This window comes from Staurois parvus, unplaced genomic scaffold, assembly GCF_062004578.1.
Source record: "Staurois parvus isolate SC_StPar_1 unplaced genomic scaffold, SC_StPar_1.0 ptg000564l, whole genome shotgun sequence".
Classification (NCBI taxonomy): Eukaryota; Metazoa; Chordata; class Amphibia; order Anura; family Ranidae; genus Staurois; species Staurois parvus.
The window spans coordinates 8,647,510-8,666,903 of record NW_028318360.1 but is presented as its reverse complement, the minus strand read 5'-3'; the positions used below and the strand labels follow the sequence as shown (position 1 = coordinate 8,666,903).

General features: G+C 41.1%; 1 protein-coding gene across 2 annotated transcripts in view; it reads left to right on the top strand.

Annotated features, from left to right (window-relative positions):
• SORCS2 (sortilin related VPS10 domain containing receptor 2) overlaps window positions 1-19,394 on the top strand; it is a 1,187,504-nt gene that overhangs the window by 1,026,019 nt on the left and 142,091 nt on the right. For both annotated transcript variants that reach the window (XM_089691582.1, XM_089691581.1), the window contains exon 13: window positions 4,808-4,899. In XM_089691582.1, coding sequence (XP_089547708.1) covers window positions 4,808-4,899 — 92 coding nt within the window. The remainder of the gene's footprint in view (window positions 1-4,807; window positions 4,900-19,394) is intronic.

Below are 19,394 nucleotides of genomic sequence, written 5' to 3'. Positions count from 1 at the left end.
CTGGGCTTTGCTAAAAATCAGGGAAGCTGCAGCCTTGAGAGATACTGTAGCCAGCATCGATTTTTAGATGCTGTTCAATACACCCCCGAGCGAGATCCATTCAAACACAAGGGCCCTTTAAGAGACAATGGTGCTGGAAGAATGTGGACAAGGACAACATTTTAAAATGCAGTCAAAATATCTCAGATGCTGAGGCCGATCTTCACTCTTTCACTGAATGTTCAGCATCTGAGATTTCTGTATGTGTCAGACATCCATGTCTCTCTGCTATGTGCTGTATCCTCTGGTTGCTGTATCATACGTGTGTCCCTCCAGCTCTGTAACTCTGTCCACAGCACATAATAGGTGCATTTTAAAATGCAGACTTTGGTAATGTACTTCTCAGTGACAGCCGTTCTTTAACCACCTACTGTCTGGGGCAATTTTAAATGTTTTCACTCATGTTAAAATCAGTATTTTTTTGCTAGAAAATTACCTAGAATCCCAATACATTAGATATTTTCTGAAAGCAGAGGCCCTGGAGAACAAAATGGTGGCTGTTGCAATTTTGTATGTCAAGCAATATTTGCTCAACCATTTATCAAATGCAAATTTTCATGAAAAAATACACTAAAATGAATTTTAGTACATACACACACACACAATTTATTTTTCAGTAAAATATAAAAGAGGATGTTGCATCAAGTAAACTGATACCAAACATGTCAAGATTTAAAATTGTATACATCCATGAAATGGTGACAAACAACGGTACCTAAAAATTAACGCTTTTAAAACCTTTACGGATTATCAGTTTAGAGTAAATTGTGAATGATAGTCTTCAAATTCTTGTTATCACTCATGTTTGCGGTGATACTTCACATGCGTGGTGCAAATATTTTTTTTAATGATTTTTAAATTTTTTTCAATGCTTTTTATTTATTTCTTTTTACACTTTTTCATTTAATTTTATTGATCTTACAAAGAGCCTAACAAGGCGTTTCACAGCACAGCAAAATCAGGCAGCTTTACAAACACCCGGATCACATTTATAAAACAACCGAATGCCGGCTGAAATAAACAGTACCACGTTCATGACTGCAGCAAGTGGTTAAAATTCTGATGCGTTCTAAAGGGCCCAGGGTGCCCTATGCATCCTTGTGCAGGCATTCTATAGCTAAAGGTCACAGAGGCATACCTATCTGTACACCAATACAAGCGGCTGCCTTTGCCTGCAAATGTTTTCCATGCATCAACGTGCAGGCAGTGCCATTCATGTCTTTTTGGATGCAGTGGCTGTACGGACACAGCCTCTGGTCCCAAAATCACAGCTTTGCAGGTGTGTGTCCCCATTTACAGACAGTGTGCATTTGGGGAGATGCCCCAGCACCTGAACAGCTGTTAAATTGGGACCAGAGGTTGTGTCTGTGCAGTCGCTGCATCCCAATAGACATGAGAATGGAAAACCTGTGCATCCCGCGCAGGCAAAAGCAGTCACTTGTATGGGTATACAGATAGGTATGCCTCTGTGAATGAGACCCTTAGCTATACAATTCACCCACAAAGCAGAAATACTAATTTATTGCTGGTGTGTGAAAGCTGACAGTGAAATTAATGAGGTGTTTGATGCTAAAATTGGCCATACAATTGTAGATGTTCCAGCACGAATATTAACATTCATAGTAAAATTCTCAGTACATTCAATGACTTGACAAATGTCATTAGAAAGTAATTCGAGATTTCGCTTCCTTTTAACATCCAATTTTGGAGTGAAGGGGCTTTCGCAATTAAAAACCACATACACTGCTAGAAATTTGTTTGTTCGATAAAACTTTTCCTTCTTGTGAATTTTCTCATCACTGCGGTCGAACACAAATGCTAATTTGACCCAACTAATCATTTAAAATTAAACAAACGTTCTTAAAATAAAAACTGTTGAACACAATTTTACTATTATATGGCCAGCTTAAATTCCTGGGAACAAAAACGCTGCTCTGCATACGTGTCTCTTATCACATATACAGTGTAGAGGGTGCTTTTATGTCAGGGTTGCATCCCTGAAAGTGTCCATGTCTTTAAATAGGAGGTTTTCCATTAAAACAATGGCATCTGCTATAGTTGTTTAATGTTGACCCTACTTACACCCCATAAATGTGGATGAGACCCGCCATGCACTAAACTGTTTACAAAGAAATAAAATGAAAAAATCCTAGAACATTAAAAAAATAAAAAGAAAAGTTTCTATACAGTACAGGTGCATTACAGTAAAATTAATTCTCAACTATGTAAACTAATACAGCCAGCCAAGGCATAATGAATAATTGAATTTCTAAAAATAGTATACTTATAGAAATCTATAGCAATGTTTCTTAACTTTTTTTTTCAGTCAATACACACTTTAAAAGGATGCACAATCTCAAGGCACCCCATTCTAAAATGTAAAAAACTAAACTAATAGTTTTACATAACGCAACAACATCCACACATGTAGTACACCCAATGTTAGAAGTGATTTATTCTTCCAAAGCAAACGCACCTTTGCACACTGGTACTGATTAGCATTCCAGTGTTTCTCTTATCCCTCAGTTTCCCTCCCTCACTCAGGGGAGGGGCAAACAAGGATGCTGTGCAGGTACCCGTCGTCCTCCTTATTAACCAATGATGTCATTGGTTGTTAAGACATTGGCGGATAGAAGGTTGCAATGGTGCAAAATGAAAACCTGTGACTTTGTGTAACTAAAAGGCAGGCTTGATCCATCCACTTACTTATATACAGTTTTTGGGCAATTTTTAGGCATTTTGTCAAGGCACTCCTGAAAAAACCCCAGGATTTTCTCCTGAAGGAACCCCAGGGTGCCAAGGCACCCTGGTTGAAGAAGGCTAATTTATAGTACAATGCTTTATGTGGGATGTGCAGGCTGTATGTATTTTGGTGCTCAGTATTGGGCCTATACCTATATTATACTATGTTTCTGTGGCATAAGATGGTTCGCTGACTTTCCTCAGTTCTCTGTGTCAACTCCTCCCACATACTATATAGTATATGGCCAAAAATGTGGGAACAAGCCTCCAAATGATTGCATTCAGGTGCACAAGTACCATAAAGACATAGACTGATGAGGTTGATATGGAGATTTCTGATCTCTTCTCTTCTGAACAACTTTGGGATGAATTGGAATACTGATTGGTAGACATGTTTTCATGTCCAATTTTACTGAATGAGCAAAATTTCCAACAAACTAAAAACAAAATCTTGTTGCTTTCCAATAAGAGGCGGGCAATTTTGGACACATTGGCAAGGTTTGAGCATAAATGAACAAACTGTGGGTTGGGCGGTGGTAGCGGTGGGTGTTCAGCAAGCACACATGCACTATATTGTCAAAAGTATGGGACACCCCTCCAAATCATTGGATTCAGGTGTTCCAATCACCTCCATGGCCAAAGGTGTATAAAATCAAGCACCTAGGCATGCAGACTGCTACACACATTTGTGAAAGAAAGGGTCGCTTTCAGGAGCTCAGTGAATTCAACTGTGGTACCGTGGTAGGTTGCCACCTGTGCAATCCATCCGTGAAATTTTCTTGCTACAAAATATTCGACAGTCAACTGTTAGTGATATTATAGCAAAGTGGAAGCAACTGGGAACAACAGCAACTCAGCCACAAAGTGGTAGGCCACGTAAAATGACAGAGCAGGGTCAGCACATGCTGAAGCGCACAGTGTGCAGAAGTTGCCAACTGTCTGCAGAGTCAATAGGTAAAGACCTCCAAACTTCGTGTGGTCTTCAGATTAGCACAACAACAATGCGTAGAGAGCTTCATGGAAAGGGTTTCCATGGCCGAGCTGCTGCATTCAAGGTTTACATTACCAAGTGCAATGCAAAGCTTCGGATGAAGTGGTGTAAAGCACACCACCACTGGACTCTAGAGCAGTGACCAATTGCACTTCTCTGTCTGGCAATCCAATGGACGTGTCTGGGTTTGGTGGTTGCAGGGAGAATGGTACTTGCCTGACTGCATTGTGCTAAGTGTAAAGTTTGGTGGAGGGGGGATTATGGTGTGGGGTTGTTTTTCAGGGGTTGGGCTTGGCCCCTTAGTTCCAGTGAAGGGAACTCTTAAGGCGTCAGCATACCAAGACATTTTGGACAATTTCATGCTCCCAACTTTGTGGGAACAGTTTGGGGATGGCCCCTTCCTGTTCCAACATGATTGCGCATCAGTTCACAAAGCAAGGTCCATAAAGACATGGATGAGCGAGGATGGATGGATCAGTTTCATGTTTTGAGTCCTGTCTATCTGGTGGCCATCTTTCCCCACAATGTCCCAAATCCCCTGCATGCGTTTCAGCTTCTCCTCTGCTGTTTACCTTCCATTTCTAAGGACTACATATCCCATGGTACCTTCCTGCCTACAGGCTTTGATCCTGAAACTCCTCCTCCCAGCACCTCTGTAGTTCAGAAGGCAGGCTTTGTGAAAAGTGTGACACAGCACTGCCTACTCACAGGGCATAGTGAATTCAGAAGTCAAGGTAGTAAATGTTTGAGGATCTTCACAAAGTACGTTTACAAACATTACGATCCTTCAGATTAATAGTAGTAGGCTAGATATAATTGAAGTGCAATGCAGAACTGAATATATAAATTTACATTTTGACCATAGATACACTTAAAATGTTGAACACTTTGGTCTGCAATATAAATGTAGAGAAAATATAAATAAAGGCGTTTATAAACAAAAAAAATCAAAATAGAAAATGTTCTACAATAGTGGTCCTTTAAAACCATGAACTGTTATATATTAACTTTGTGCACATTTGTATTTTCACACAGGTCTTTGAAGAAGAACATCATATTTTGTATTTGGACCATGGTGGTGTAATTGTGGCCATCAAGGATACATCTATTCCACTGAAAATTCTCAAGTGAGTAAAATATAATGCTGCTTTATAACTGCATATCCTGACGTGTAGTGTGGCAATGGGGTCTTTTATTACAGCTAAATTGCCTGAGACTTTCATTCACATGGTTGCCAGCTAACCTAGTTTCCAGGTTAGGCCCCCAGATTTGGGAATGGTATACTGGAAAGTTTTTATGATTTTAAAACAGTAATCAGCTTTAAAATAAAACACTTTTTTTGAAGATGCTACTGTCATGTTTGTTCGTATTTACCAGAGGTCTTTTTCTATAAACCTCAAAAGTTAACTTTAAGCTACTTTACATCACATCTATATGAGCTTTTTGGATATCCCTTTCCAGAACAATGGACATTCATAACAAGTTGCCCCCGGATTTAATAACCTCCACGTTTCTTGGTGTGTGTTTGTGCCAAAATGTATTTGTGAGATCAGGTTCTGATGCTGTATAAGAAGACATGGCTCCCAATTGACATTCCAAATGATCATAAAGGTGTTTAATAGGGTTGAGGTCAGGGCTCTTTGCAGGCCACTAAACTCATCAAACCATGTCTTTGTCCAACTAGCTTGGTGCACAATAGCTGAATAATAGTCATGTTGGGATGGATTAAGAACCAGCATGCTGCTCCAGATTCTCTCCAGTGCTGCTCACATAATTAAAAGCCTAGACAATAATTTCATGTGTCTGCCAAAAATGGAGGAGTGAAGCTGATTGGCTGATGTTTCCCTTCAGAATAAATCATGTGAGCAAATGTCTTGGCTGTTTGGTCATCTAACCAGCACTGGAGGAACCTGGAGCAGCATTTTCATTGTTACACTGTTTTTCATTCTGTTTTGATTTGGAAAATTGCATGTGCATTAATGTACCAAAGCTGAAGAGTTAATGCTGAAATGGGGATTAAACATGTACGTACAGAGTTGAGCCCCCATAATTTGCCCTTTACATTAGTGATGAGGTTGAATGAAACATAATACGGTTGACTACCCTGTAGCAAACCCTCATTCACCTTATTACTAGTGACATGCTGTTATTTCTATCAGGTATATTCATTTTCAGTCGAGTTCTCAGATAACTTTAAAAATAACGCCAGCAGTTATGGATTTTGTCCTTTTTAGTTTACTGTGATGAAGTTCCATCAACTGCTAATTGATCGAGGTCATCAATATTCTGTAATAATACTGTAACTCTTATCTAGGTGACTGAGCTAAATCATATGCACGGTCACATATTTTCGTTCTTTGATTAAGAAATTAGCTCATCAAACATGCTTTCTACATCAGTGTATTCAAGGACAGTTCTCAGTGAAGTTTTAAAGGGACTATGAACCGGCAATGTACAACCACAAAGAGAAATTACAACATTGTTTTAATAAAATAATATTTGTCCTTGCACTGTTTTAGAGTTTTCAGACTGGTCCATTTAGCAGGCAATTGAATGACTTTAATATACAATGAAATATACTGTATGTGTATAATTTTTTTTTTTTTCATGAAAGAAAACATCAAATATTTTATGGTAGGTATTTCAATATTTGTTCCTAAAACAGTGGCATCCAGTCTTCTCCAGCTTGTTTAAGGGCCTGTGACAATAGGCTTCAAGTGGGTTTAGCACTCCCATACAATTCTATTGGAATGCAAAACCTGCTTGAAGCAAGTCAAATGCAGGTCCTAAGGAAGTGAACTACAGTTCAAATGCACCTGTCAATGAATTTTCTAAATGATTTCAGGCAAATCTGAAAAAGGGTGACCAGATTTCCCCGGTTTCTAGAGACAGTCCCAGATATTAGGGGACTGTCCCAGGGAAAAAAATGTACTCAGTTTCATCCTTTATTAAAATAACGTGTTCCTGATTTCTTTCCAGATTTATTAATGGTGTTCTCGGCCCAGGCACCTGCAGGGCAATCCATCTTGGCAATATTTTTGCGAATGACCTGGAGTAAGAGGAGGGAGGGGAGAGATGTGTCTACTCCCGGCTGTGTCCAGGGATGTCACAAGATGATATTATGTGATCTTCCCAGTCCCTCCCCACTTGTGCAGAGTTCATTGTGGGAGGATATGGATCATTTGCTGCCATGCCCTTGTTTGTGATGGTAATCTGTAGTACACACCTGGCCTACTCTCTTGACACAGAGCAAAGTAGGCTCAGGTGTTATCAACCACTTGCCCTCCAGAGGATTTACCCCACTTCCTGACCAGGCCATTTTTTGCATTTCGGCGCTGTGTTACATCAACTGACAATTTTGCAGTCTTGCAATGCTGTCCCCAAATGAAATTTACGTTCTTTTTTTCCCCACAAATAGAGCTTTCTTTTGGTGGTATTTCATCGCCTGTGAGTTTTGAATTTTTTGCGCTGTAAAAAAAAGACCAACAATTTTGAGAAAAACACACATATTTTTTACCTTATTGCTATTAAACATGTCCAGTAAAAAAATGCAAAAAATCAAACTTCGGCATAAATGTAGGCCAAAATGTATTCTGCTACATGTTTTTTCTACAAAAATTCCCAATATGTGTAAATTAATTGGTGTACATGAAAGTTATAGAGTCTACAAATGGCGGTATATATACTGTTTTTTTTTTAATTTTCTTTTTACTAGTAATGGCGGCGATCAGCAACTTATAGCGGGACTGCAGGACTGCAGCAGGCATTCTGACAGGGTGTCACTGACATGGTGTCACTGACATCCCCAGTGACACCAGTAGAGTGATCAGTGCTAATAAAAAGCACTGACACTGTACTAATGTACCAATGGCACTGGGCAGGAAGGGGTTAACGGGTCAACGGGTTAACTGTGTGCTTTGTGCTGTTTTACTGTGTGCTATGTGTGTGTATTTCACTGTACGCACACTGCTCTGCATGGCTCTGCTATGCAGAGCCATGCAGAGCAATGTACAGGAGCTGACAGGGGAGCGAACTGTATTGTTTACATACAGTTCTCTCCCCCTTCGGTAATGCTCCTAGATCACCGGGTGTCGGTGAGTGTTTGACAGCTGAGGCCGCGAAAGGTGGTGCAGGTAGGGTGCGCGCACCTCGCGTGACCCCCCTATCCGAAAATGCTAAATCACATATATACACATGATTTTACACACCCCTGCCGCCCTGTAGAAGTATATCGGCTATAGGGTGGTGGGAAAGTGGTTAAACCATACTCCTTTAAGCCCTCCCCACTGTTAGCACAATTTGGTCACACCGAACATTTGGTGTAGTGCACTTCACATGCTGCTATTACCACAACCTCTGCTCCACGCCTATCCCACCCTTAGTTAAAGTGGATAAGGTCAGCAGAGTGTTCCCAGATTTAATTTTCAAAATCTGGTCACCTTAACCATTTCGCATCCAACAATGTACAGGTACATCACTGGACTTTGTGTCTATACTGGAGTAATACCTGCCCAGGGGCGGACTAACAACTCATGGGGCCCCGGGCAATAGGAAATTATGGGGCCCCTGTATCCTCGCGAACACTCAAACCACACCCAAAAAAGCCTGTGAAAGGTATCAATAGCATCTCTAGGGGCCCCCTACTGACCCTGGGCACTCGGGCAGTGCCCAAGTGCTTGAATGGTCAGTTCGCACCTGTACCTGCCACTGCAGGCATCATCCTGGTACCATTTTTTAGAGCCGACGGTTGGCTTTCTTGTAATAGCAATCCAACTGGCTTTCCAGCTGCTAGATTACTATTATGAGTGTTGGGAGGGGACATCCCCCTCCCCACCACTGCCTTCCGCCACTCTCTCGAGCTCTCCCATTCCATTGGGAGACCAAAGACACCAGCCACTGCATGCACTAGCTGGCTGGACAGGATCGGCTTTGATCTGCTCTCCATTATAGTAAACTGGCAGTTATGACCTGATATAGTAAACAGAGCTATTTTTAAAAAATAAAACCATACAGAAACACTGATCTAGGTGTTTTTGAATGCTTTTAAGTGCAGAGGAGGGATTTGAGGTCTTATAGACCCCAGATCTCTCCCTACTGAGTACCTATCACGTGCCTATTGCTGTCACAAGGATGTTTACATTCCTTGACAACAATAACAGTGATAAAAAACATTATCAAAAATTAAACAGTGTAAAAAAAAAAAATTAAAAAATAATAATAAAAAAAATTTATAGCGCCCCCATCCTCCCATGTTCACGATCAAAGGCGAATGCGTGCATCAGTCCCGCGCGCACGCAAACAGCGATCAACCCACACATGGGAGGTATCACCATGAACGTCAGATACATCAGATAATTTTATCACCAGACCTCCTCTGTAAATCTAAATTGGTAACCTGTTAAGGCTTTTAAAGTGTCACCTTTGGATAGTAAAAATTTACGTTGTTTGTCGCTATTGCATGGGCATGCACAATTTTAAAGCGTGACATGTTTGGTATCTATTTATTTGGTGTAACACCATCTTTTATACCTTACAAAAATGGGTTATATATTGTGATTTTTTTTTTGCAATAAAATTCCAAAAAGTGTATTTTTTCCCTTAAAATTGCATTGCCAAAACCACTGCGCAAATACCGTGTGGCATAAAAAATTTCAAAACCCACCAATTTATTCTCTAGGGCCTCTGCTTTAAAAAATATATAATGTTTAGGGGTTCTAGGTAAATTTTTATAACAAAAAACCTGATTGTTAGATGGGAACAAAAAAGTGCCAGAAATGGCCAGGACTGGAGGTATTTAATATAAGACTGATGTCAAACTGATGCCATTGACATAAGCCCAAAGTGCCCGTCAACACAGGCCATTAACAGCATGAAAAGCAAACTAACCCCACAACTGCATAGCAGGCACCCTTCAATTCCTTTAGTAAGCTTGGCACCCCACATGCTACAACCCCCATACAGTTAATACAATTACTCATATGATATGGCCTGACAGTAGGTCTCTCAGGCAACCACCACCGCACTGTGGTCTGGTGGAAGGGACTGGCATGTTTGCCCAATACCAGGAAGCTTAAAGCAGTTGCAACCTCAGACATGAAATATGAACAAAGCATATCCCTTGAAAGTGTGTACCTGTCTCAATCCAGAGTACTAAGTGTAATTTCGTATGTTGCCTTGTTCCTCTGCTATCAGCATGAATCACTTTCAACAAATGTTCCTGACACCAAGAGAAAAAAGGTGAGGAAGGGGGAGCTCCAGCACACAGCCTGTGATTGACCTCAACTTCACCTCTGTTCCTGTGTACTGAGTAAAAGGGGGTGTGTCCCTTCCCTCCAATCAGCTCTCAGAGATCTCCTCACTAAGCTCTGCAGAGTGTAATTTCAGCTTCCCGCCCTCTGCTTTCTGAAATCTCAGACAAGCTGTATAAATTCTGCACTTTGAACAGATGTAGAGAAGATAATACTGAAGATAAACAGGTACAACTTGTGCAATAAGGATTTGTTTAATCTCTGTGTATCACCTGAGGCCAGTCACTTCACTGGGAATATGTAAGTGTTTACAACGACTTTAAGTTTTTTGGGAGCTACTTCTGCACACATCATGTGAGAGTAAGGTGTGAGATCAAAATACTTTTTTTTGTCTTTCTTAATATGTGAAAGGAGTGTGAGGCTTTGTGAGAGAGGGGTTTCAGGTATGATCTACTGTATGTGTTTAGACTGCACAAACAGCTGGTTATCGAATAAGGCTGTAAAACAGTTCATGACGGTTAATCAGCATAGAGCATAGTACATAGTAACCGAAAAATCCAAATTTTTGCAGATACCAGCACCTTATCTATGCTGTAGTTATAAACAGTGATAAGATCAGTCTGAATGCTAAACATTGCTTAAAACAGATAAGTTCTTTAGCATGCACACTCATGGTGTGTGAGCATGCCTATATCTTGTGCTTATATTGGGGTCACCTATTCCAATGCCCTGTCTTGGGAATGGCATTCTGTCCTCATCTGAAGTCACCCATAGACACAGGGGCACGTTTATGAAGCCTGGAGAAGTTGTTTTCCAAAAAAAATCACAGTTTATAGTGAATTTTTCATATTGATTCAAAGTTTTTCCTTAAGCCGAATCTGTGTTTTGAAGTCTCCATTTTATGTACTTCAATGACCATGCTTTCCCAAAGGTCTTTTAGTTTTCTTTCTGTTAAAATCATTATATTTAATGAGTCATCTTATTTATTAAACTTCGAAAGAAAATTTGATGGAAACTATGAAATTTTAGTTCCAAAGAATACATCAATCAGATAAAGGCTAAAGACTTGAGCTTTTGGGGAATTTATTTATGAAAAAAGTATTCTCTTTAAAATTGCCCCCTAGTGCTTCATATAATGTGCGAGGTCCATTAAAATGATTGAGGTAATACTGAACATATGATAACTTTTCTTACATGTTGAATAATCATCAATAAGTATTAAGTAGTATTAATAGTAATTGGCCTAATGGTTAATGTTAGTCAGTACTGAAAAGTAAGCAGCCTTATTGTCCTTGCCTATAACGAAAGCTGTTCTGACTCAATTATGAGACCATAAACTTTATCTCCAGTGATGTATACAGCTATACGACGTGGTGTTGAATATATCTCTTGCATTGGGTCAGACAGTTTAATTCAATGAATAAACTCACATGTTGAGGAAGTCAGATGAGGAAACCCATTTGAATGTTCCGTTTAATGGAGGATAATCATAGGCAGAAAACTGTTAATGTTGTAAGCCTCATGGAAAGATGCATTCAGAAAGACAGGATACAGTGGAATGACTACCAGAGAGAGGCAGGGGGGAGGGATATACACAAGTACGGTGAGAGAAAGAGCTCAGCTTAGGCAGGAGAAGACAGCTTAAAGACACAGAGCAATGATAAACAAGTGATGGTCACAGAGAAATAATAATAAATCAAATAGAATAATACAGCACTCCCCATCTGAAATCTGTACTTTACATAACTTCAAAATATATATTTTCTATAAGTCCAATTCTGATGAATGTCTTAAACCCTGTAACAAGAAACATGCAACAAGCAAACATAAACATAAGTTCAACTACATGGCAGAACACGTAGTAATCCAACATGGGACATCTTCAGAGAATACAAGTTCCAAGTAAAAAACCCATGGTTAGCAATAATGTACTCCCCGCCGTGCAATAGCATGACAGAGTGGTTGCATAAGTCAGTCACCTGGCAAAAGGAGTACTAACTCTGTAATTGGTTGAGCAATGTTCGTGTTGACCCTCCCTTGGTTACCTCGACCTCTTCTGGACGTTGTCATCATCACTGGGCATAACTTTAGTAATAAGACCCATAGGCCATTTATTCTGACAAACTTTCTTGTCCATTAGGAGAATAAGATCTCCAACCTTGAGATTAGGCTTAGATGTTTGCCACTTCGGACGACCTTGGTGTTGCACCCGTTCATGGTGGTGACGAACCAGAGGAGTAGCAATATAATGTTGACATAGTATGATTATAGGATTCTGTTCTTTGCTGCATAGGTCAGATTTCCCTGTATGACCACCAACTCTCAGCAGCTGATTGGCATCAACTACAGGTTTTGGATTGAAGAGTGAACTGTTTTTGGACAATTCAGTTCCATTTCTAATTCTCTCAAATTCCTCCTGATACACCTCTTGTTGCACACAATGGGTAATTACCTTTTCTGTGCGTGCAGTATCTGCTGCTGTGGGGCATCGGGGAACAATTGTGCCAGCCTTGACACTCTGATGTAGAGTTCTTCGCAAAGCAACAAGCAATGTGAATTAGGCAAACAATAGCTCTTACAGTAGATGACCAGGTAAAAAAATGCTCAAAACGGTGTGACTGCAGTTTCTGTTTTGTACTCACAGAAGTGTGGAGTGAGATGTTCACAGTTCTTATTTCCTTATCATCTTCAGGACTTACTAGTCCATAGGTGTTGTCAGTAAGGAGTAAGTAGGAGTTCTCACACAAAAACCTTGGAGGCAAAAGCCATAAGCTGTTCTGAAGAGCTGCTTATGACACGGCTCTGGTCCCACAGTCAGCTGAGTTGAGTTCAGTGGGAATGTAATGCCATTGACTTGGTAGAGATAACCTCTGTATATGTTCTACCCTGTTGCTGACATACATGTAAAACTGTTTTGTTTGGTTGTATATATAACCAAGTACCACCTTACTGTCTGTATAAAAGATGAAAGAATCAATTCTAGTGTTCTAGAATGAAGTCACTTTGTATGACTTCAGCGATTTCTACTGCTAGCACAGCCACACAGAGTTCAAGTCTTGGAATGGTATGTTCAGGTTTGGGAGTGAGTTTTGCCTTGCCTAGAACAAAACTACAGTGTGATTCTCCATTAATTCCTGAGGTCTATATATAGGCTACTGCAGCAATAGCTTCAACTGATGCATTCAGAGAAAATATGAATCTCTCTATGGTCAGCAGTTGAAATGGAAATTGGAACATAGCAACGTGAAATATGAAGTTTTTCTAATGATCTCAAAAAACACCTCCACCTTTCCCATTTGTGTTTTTTCTCACTAGGTAAAGGAGTATCCCATTCTATGTTCTCAGTAGATAACTGTCTTAGCAGAATCTTACCTTGCATGGTAACTGGAGCAATGAAATCCAGTGGATCATAGATGCTGTTCACCACGGACAAGACTCCTCTCTTAGTGATGGGTTTGTTACAAGGTGACACTTGGAAGGTGAATCTGTCTTGTTTGATGTTCCACAGGTAACCCAAACTTCGTTGTATGGGAAGCACATCTGTACCGAAATCAAGGTTTTATAGACTAGTGGCATAGTCCTCAGTCGGAAAAGCATTCATAAGTTCCTGGCTGTTAGATATATTCTTGTGAAGTCTAAGGTTTTCTACAGACAGCATTTCCTTTGTTCTGGTGAGAAGATTGATTGCTTCTTTAGCAGATGCAAAGGATTTGAGTGCGTCGTCAACATGGAAGTTTCTTTTAACAAATTGTCAGGCATCAGATCCATATTCCTTTTCTCCAGCCTGAGCCGTTCTCCATAGTCCATAAGTTGGGACTGCAGGGGAAGGACTGTTACCGAAGACATGTACCTTCATTCGATATTCTATCACTTCCTTGTTGATGTCATTGTCTTTGTGCCATCGAAACCTGAGGTAGTCTCTGTTGTCTTCTTTGACAATGATGCAGTAAAACATTTTTTGAATGTCAGCCATTACTGCTATGGACTCTTGTCTGAAGCGGATCAGGACTCCTATTAGACTGTTGTTCAAGTTGGGTCCAGTAAGGAGCTTGTTGTTAAGAGAAACACCTTCATGCTGAGCTCTGGAACCAAAGACAACTGTGATTTGGTCTGGTTTGCGTGGGTGATATACGCCAAAGGAATGAAGGTACCAGCATTCTTCTCCCTCCATTAGTGGGGATGCAGGCTCTGCATGATCTCTGTCAAATAATAAAGTCCACAAAGTGCCTTTGCATCTCTGGTTTTCTGCTTAAGTTGTACTTTAACTACTAGCCTACAGGGCACTTATACCCCCTTCCTGCCCAGGCCAATTTCCAGCTTTCAGCGCTGTCACACTTTGAATGACAATTGTGCGGTCATGCAACATTGTACCCATATGAAATTTTGATAATTTTTTTAAGACAGATAGAGCTTTCTTTTGGTGGTATTTATTCATCTCTGGGATTTTTATTTTTTCTTAAACAAACCAAAAACCACTGACAATTTTGAAAAAAAACTGTTTTTTCTTAGTTTTTGTTATACAATTTTGTAAAAAAGTGATTTTTCTCCTTCACTGATGTGCGCTAATGAGGCTGCAGTGATGGGCACTGATAGGCTGCACTGATGGACACTGATAGGTGGCACTGATGGGCACTGATGAGGAGGCACTGGTAGGTTGCACTGATGGGCATTGACCGGGATCACTGATGGGCACTGAAAGGCAGCACTAATACATGACACTGATACATGACACTGATATATGGCACTGATAGGCAGCACTGATAGACGGCACTGACTGGCACTGATAGGCGGCACTGACTGGCACTGTTAGGCGGCACTGACTGGCATGATTGGCAATGATGCACACTGATAGGCGACACTGACTGGCACTGATAGGTGGCACTGATTGGCAGCACTGATAGGTGGCACTGATTGGCATTGATAGGTGGCACTGACTAACACTGATGGGTGACATTGAAAGGCAGCTCAGATGGGCACTGATATGTGGCATTGATGTGCACTGGTATGCACTGATATGTGGCATTGATGTGGCACTGATGGGCACTGGCACGTGGCACTGATGGGCACTGGCACGTGGCACTGATGAGCACTGACAGGTGGCACTTCTGGGGCCACACTGATCATCAGGGCACACTGATCATCAGTGCCCTGATGATCAGTGTACATGTCCCCTCCGCGGAAAGCTGATTACCTGCTCTCTTCTCTCGAGCTGTCAGCCTGACAGCTCAAGAGGAGAGAAATGCCGATAACCGGCATTTCCATGTTTACATGTGATCACCTGTGATTGGACACAGCTGATCACATGACCGAGCCGACATCTTCGGCTCTTTCCGTGATCCGCTGTGTCCGAGGGACACAGCGCACCAGCGATCGCTGCGCTGCGCGCTCCCTGAGCTGCACATGCGCAGTGAGAATGGTAGGACGTCATATGACGTCCTATCAAAACGAGAAAACCACCTTGCACCCGTCATTGTACTATAGGGCGGGCGAAAGGTGGTTAAGGAAGAGAATCTACTGATGGCCTGCTGCAAGTTATTGGGCAATCTCTAGGGGTGCTACCCAGTTATTGAAGTCATCTTGAAAGAACTCATTGTCCATTACTCTGATAAATTCTTTGTCTTCCATTGAAGGAGCCAGTATATCATCATCACTGGTTGTATTAAACACTGTAGAGCCGAGGTCATCGTCATGGGGAGAGAAAGGGCTTGTGTTACCTGAGACACTATGTCACCATTTGCAGCTGGCTATCTTCTCTTTCACCCAGTAGTGATGTGTGCATGGCTCAAAGTAAGTGTTTCAGCCATTTGGCAGAATATTTGACTTTAATGCTGAAACATTGGTAGGTCTCTTCATTTTGCCTATAGTGACGTTGCCTACGATGACCCAACCTAGATCTGTGCGCTGGGCAAATGGGGCATCCACTGACTTGTCTGTGTACCTTGTGAACCCTTAGAATGTCTCTTCCTAACAGAAGAAAGATCTGAGTATCTTTTGTCAAGCGGTGGTATCTCACCTGCTATTACCTTCAGGTGAGGGTGATGGAAGGCAGCAGCTGGTGTAGGGATTTCTTCCCTGTTAGCAGGTATCTGGTTGCAATCAACAAGTGTAGGTAAGAGTAATTGCAGGTTACCTTTGAGAGGAGATACCATGAGTTCACGAGCCCTTCTTCCAAAAACATCTGTAGTTCCATTAAAAGTACTCCAAGTGTAAAGATGAGCTTCACCCTTTATTTTAAATAGATCAAACAGTTCAGATCTTGCAGGTGATCTATTGCTCTGATCATCTAAGATTGCATATACTTTTACATATACAGAGTCTTTTCTGGTTGACTTTCGTGGTATATGTTCATCAGACATATCTTAGTACACAACTTATCACAGCGGTCTTCCCCACAAACTTCAGTGCAGGATGAAGAAATTATGGTGGAATCAGGAACTTGATCTGTATTCTCCCCACCTTGCCTTGACCTTGGAGGAGAGTTAACAGGTTGTGTAGAGGTGGGCTCAAGTGGATGGAGGGCTTGCACATGTTCTTCTGAGCCACACTCTATGCACTTGATGGACATAATACAGTCCTTAGCAAAATGTTTGGTAGAAGCACAACACTTGGAACATACCCCGAATGTCTTTAAAAACTCCTTACGCTCTTCAAGAGGCCTTTTCCTAAAGCATTTTTGAGGGGGTGTGGCTTCTTGTGAATGGGACATTCTCGGTTAGGGTTTTCAATCTTCCTACTCTGTTTATTTGCAGCCACAACTGTGGTAGGAGTGGGGAGGATGTCATTCTATTTCACAGATACTGGGCCTCTATGGTTCCTATAGTTGCCCTGAAGACTGGTACTCTTAGGAAAGGATGAAGAGAGACTGTACTCACCATAGGAAAAACTTGGGTCATTCTTGGTCTCTGTAATGTTCCTGATGAATTCGCAGAAGAAAGAGAATGGAGAGAAGGAAACATTGTTCTGTTTTTTGTATGATGACCCTAGTGCGGACCATTTTTCTTGCAAGCCATACGGGAGCTTGGAGACGATAGGGTTTACCCCTCTGGCAGTGTCCAGGTAACTGAGTCCAGGTAGTTTTGGGTCTGCCTTGGCTAGCTGAAGCTTCAGGAGAAAGTCACTCAGTCTCTGGAACTCCTTGTCCTTACCAGATATTTTTGGAAAAGTTTCCAGAAGCATGAACAGAGCATTTTCTATAGCTTCTGGACAGCCATAATTTTGCTCTAATCGATCCCATGCAGCTGTGAGGCCTGCTGTAGGATTTTGCATGAAAACTGATCTTAATGGCTTAACACATGCAGCAGATAGAGGACCAAGCCATCTGATCAGCAGATCCAATTTTTCAACAGCTGTAATACCAAGATCATTGATTGCAGTTCTGAAAGCACATCTCCAACTTCTGTAGTTTTCAGATTGGTAATCAAAACTTGTAAGACCAGTTTTTGTGAGCTCTCTGCAAAGTATGTACCTCATAAACTCTGCTATCTCTGTTGTCTCCGACTTTATGCAAGATGTTGTTGGCTGAAAGGTGCTGATTGTGCTATCTTTGACAAAGCTGTTATAAGACACAGGGAAATATAGTGCAGCAGATGCATTCAGGCGAGTTTCTTGCTTGAAGTCAGTTGCTCCAATGGTACATTTATTTGAGGCTGTACTGATGACAGGAGATTGATGACTTGCTTGCAGCTTGCTCTGATGCTCTGTGACGTATGAAGGAAGGTTAGGTAGATAGGCAGGAAAGGTGTTGGAGCGATTTTGCATGCAGGAAGTTTCTGGAACCTCTTTAACTTGCCGTTGAAAAGAAGTCTCTATGTTAGGAGCATTGGAGACGATAGAGTGTCCACCGCAGTGGCTTATAACATAGTCTGTAGTGCGTTTTGAGGGGATCTTCCATATCCGCTATGTTTAAGTTAATGCTGTCTTTTTCTCCTGCACCTCCATCTGCACTGATAGCTTGTTCTAGAACCCTTAGTTCTGCCATAGCTGTATCATGTTTACACTGTTCGTTTAAGATTTCTATTACTGCTCTTTGGTGTGGTGACTGAGTTTCCAACTCTGCCCTTTGGCATGCTGACTGAATTTCCAACTCTGCTGTCTGAGTTACTAACTCTGCTCTCTTTTTGCATATGCAGCCGGCACCTTGCTGGCTTACACTTCAGTGCGGGCACTAATAATTCGCTCATTGAGTGTAGAGCATCTTGAACTATGGGATTTAGAGGACTTTTTAGAATATCTTGTAGAAACAGATCGGTGAGATGCAGTGTCTTGTAGCAGCTTTATCTTTGCTTCTGCTTTTGATTTGGTTTGCTGGATAAAACTGTCTCTTTCTAGATTAAGAACCTGGAAGCTATTTAATTCATGTAACGAATCTTCCTTGTTTATACTTTGTAAAACATTATTGAACATGTTGCTGGTAAACTAATAAAGCTCATATGAGACAGAAAGTTGTTGGGTGATGCCCTCTAGTGGCCGTACCTCCTGTTCAGCAGACAGTGTGTTAGATTGAGTAACAACATTTTCCCATAATAGCTTCAGGCTAGTTGTCAGCTCAGTTCTAAAAGCTTCATCATTTTACATCATTTTCCAAGTTGGTTTAACTGAGCGTTTGGGTAACATAGTTGGATCAGATTCTTGGTCTGCTGTGTGTGACATCTCTTCACATATGGAGCGCTTGTAACTCATGTTGACACAAGCAGATAATGACTGTGAGATAAACAAGCGGGAAAGTTGTGCCTGGGCTTAGTTATGGAAGCTTAGACGTGCTCCTGCCGTATTCTTACTTTGCAATGAGAGCAAATAAATCTTGTCTGTATCAGCACTGTCATCCAGGAATCTTGTAATTAGGCTGTAACTCCATTTTGCTACTTTTCTGACTCAACTACGAGACCATAAACTTTATCTCCAGCGATGTATACAGCTATACCACGTGGTGTTGAATTTATCTCTTGCATCGGTTCAGCCAGTTTAACTCAATGAAACTCACATGTTGAGGAAACCCTTTTGAATGTTCCGTTTAAAGGACGGTAATCATAGGTAGAAAAACGTTAACGTTGTAAGCCTCATGGAAAAATGCATTCAGGAAGACAGGATACAGTGGAATGACTACCAGAGAGAGGCAGGGGGGAGGGATATAAAAAAGTACGGTGAGAGAAAGAGCTCAGTCTAGGCAGGAGAAGACAGCTTAAAGACACAGAGCAATGATAAACAAGTTATGGTCACAGAGAAATAATAATAAATCAAATAATGTAACACAACAAAAGCATTTGACTGTAATTTTCAAATCTCTTTCAATTTTACTGAAAAGTATCTTTATTCTGTATTAGCCTTATGAATTAAAGTGTTGCTAAACCCAGGACCCTGCATTCACTATATCTGGT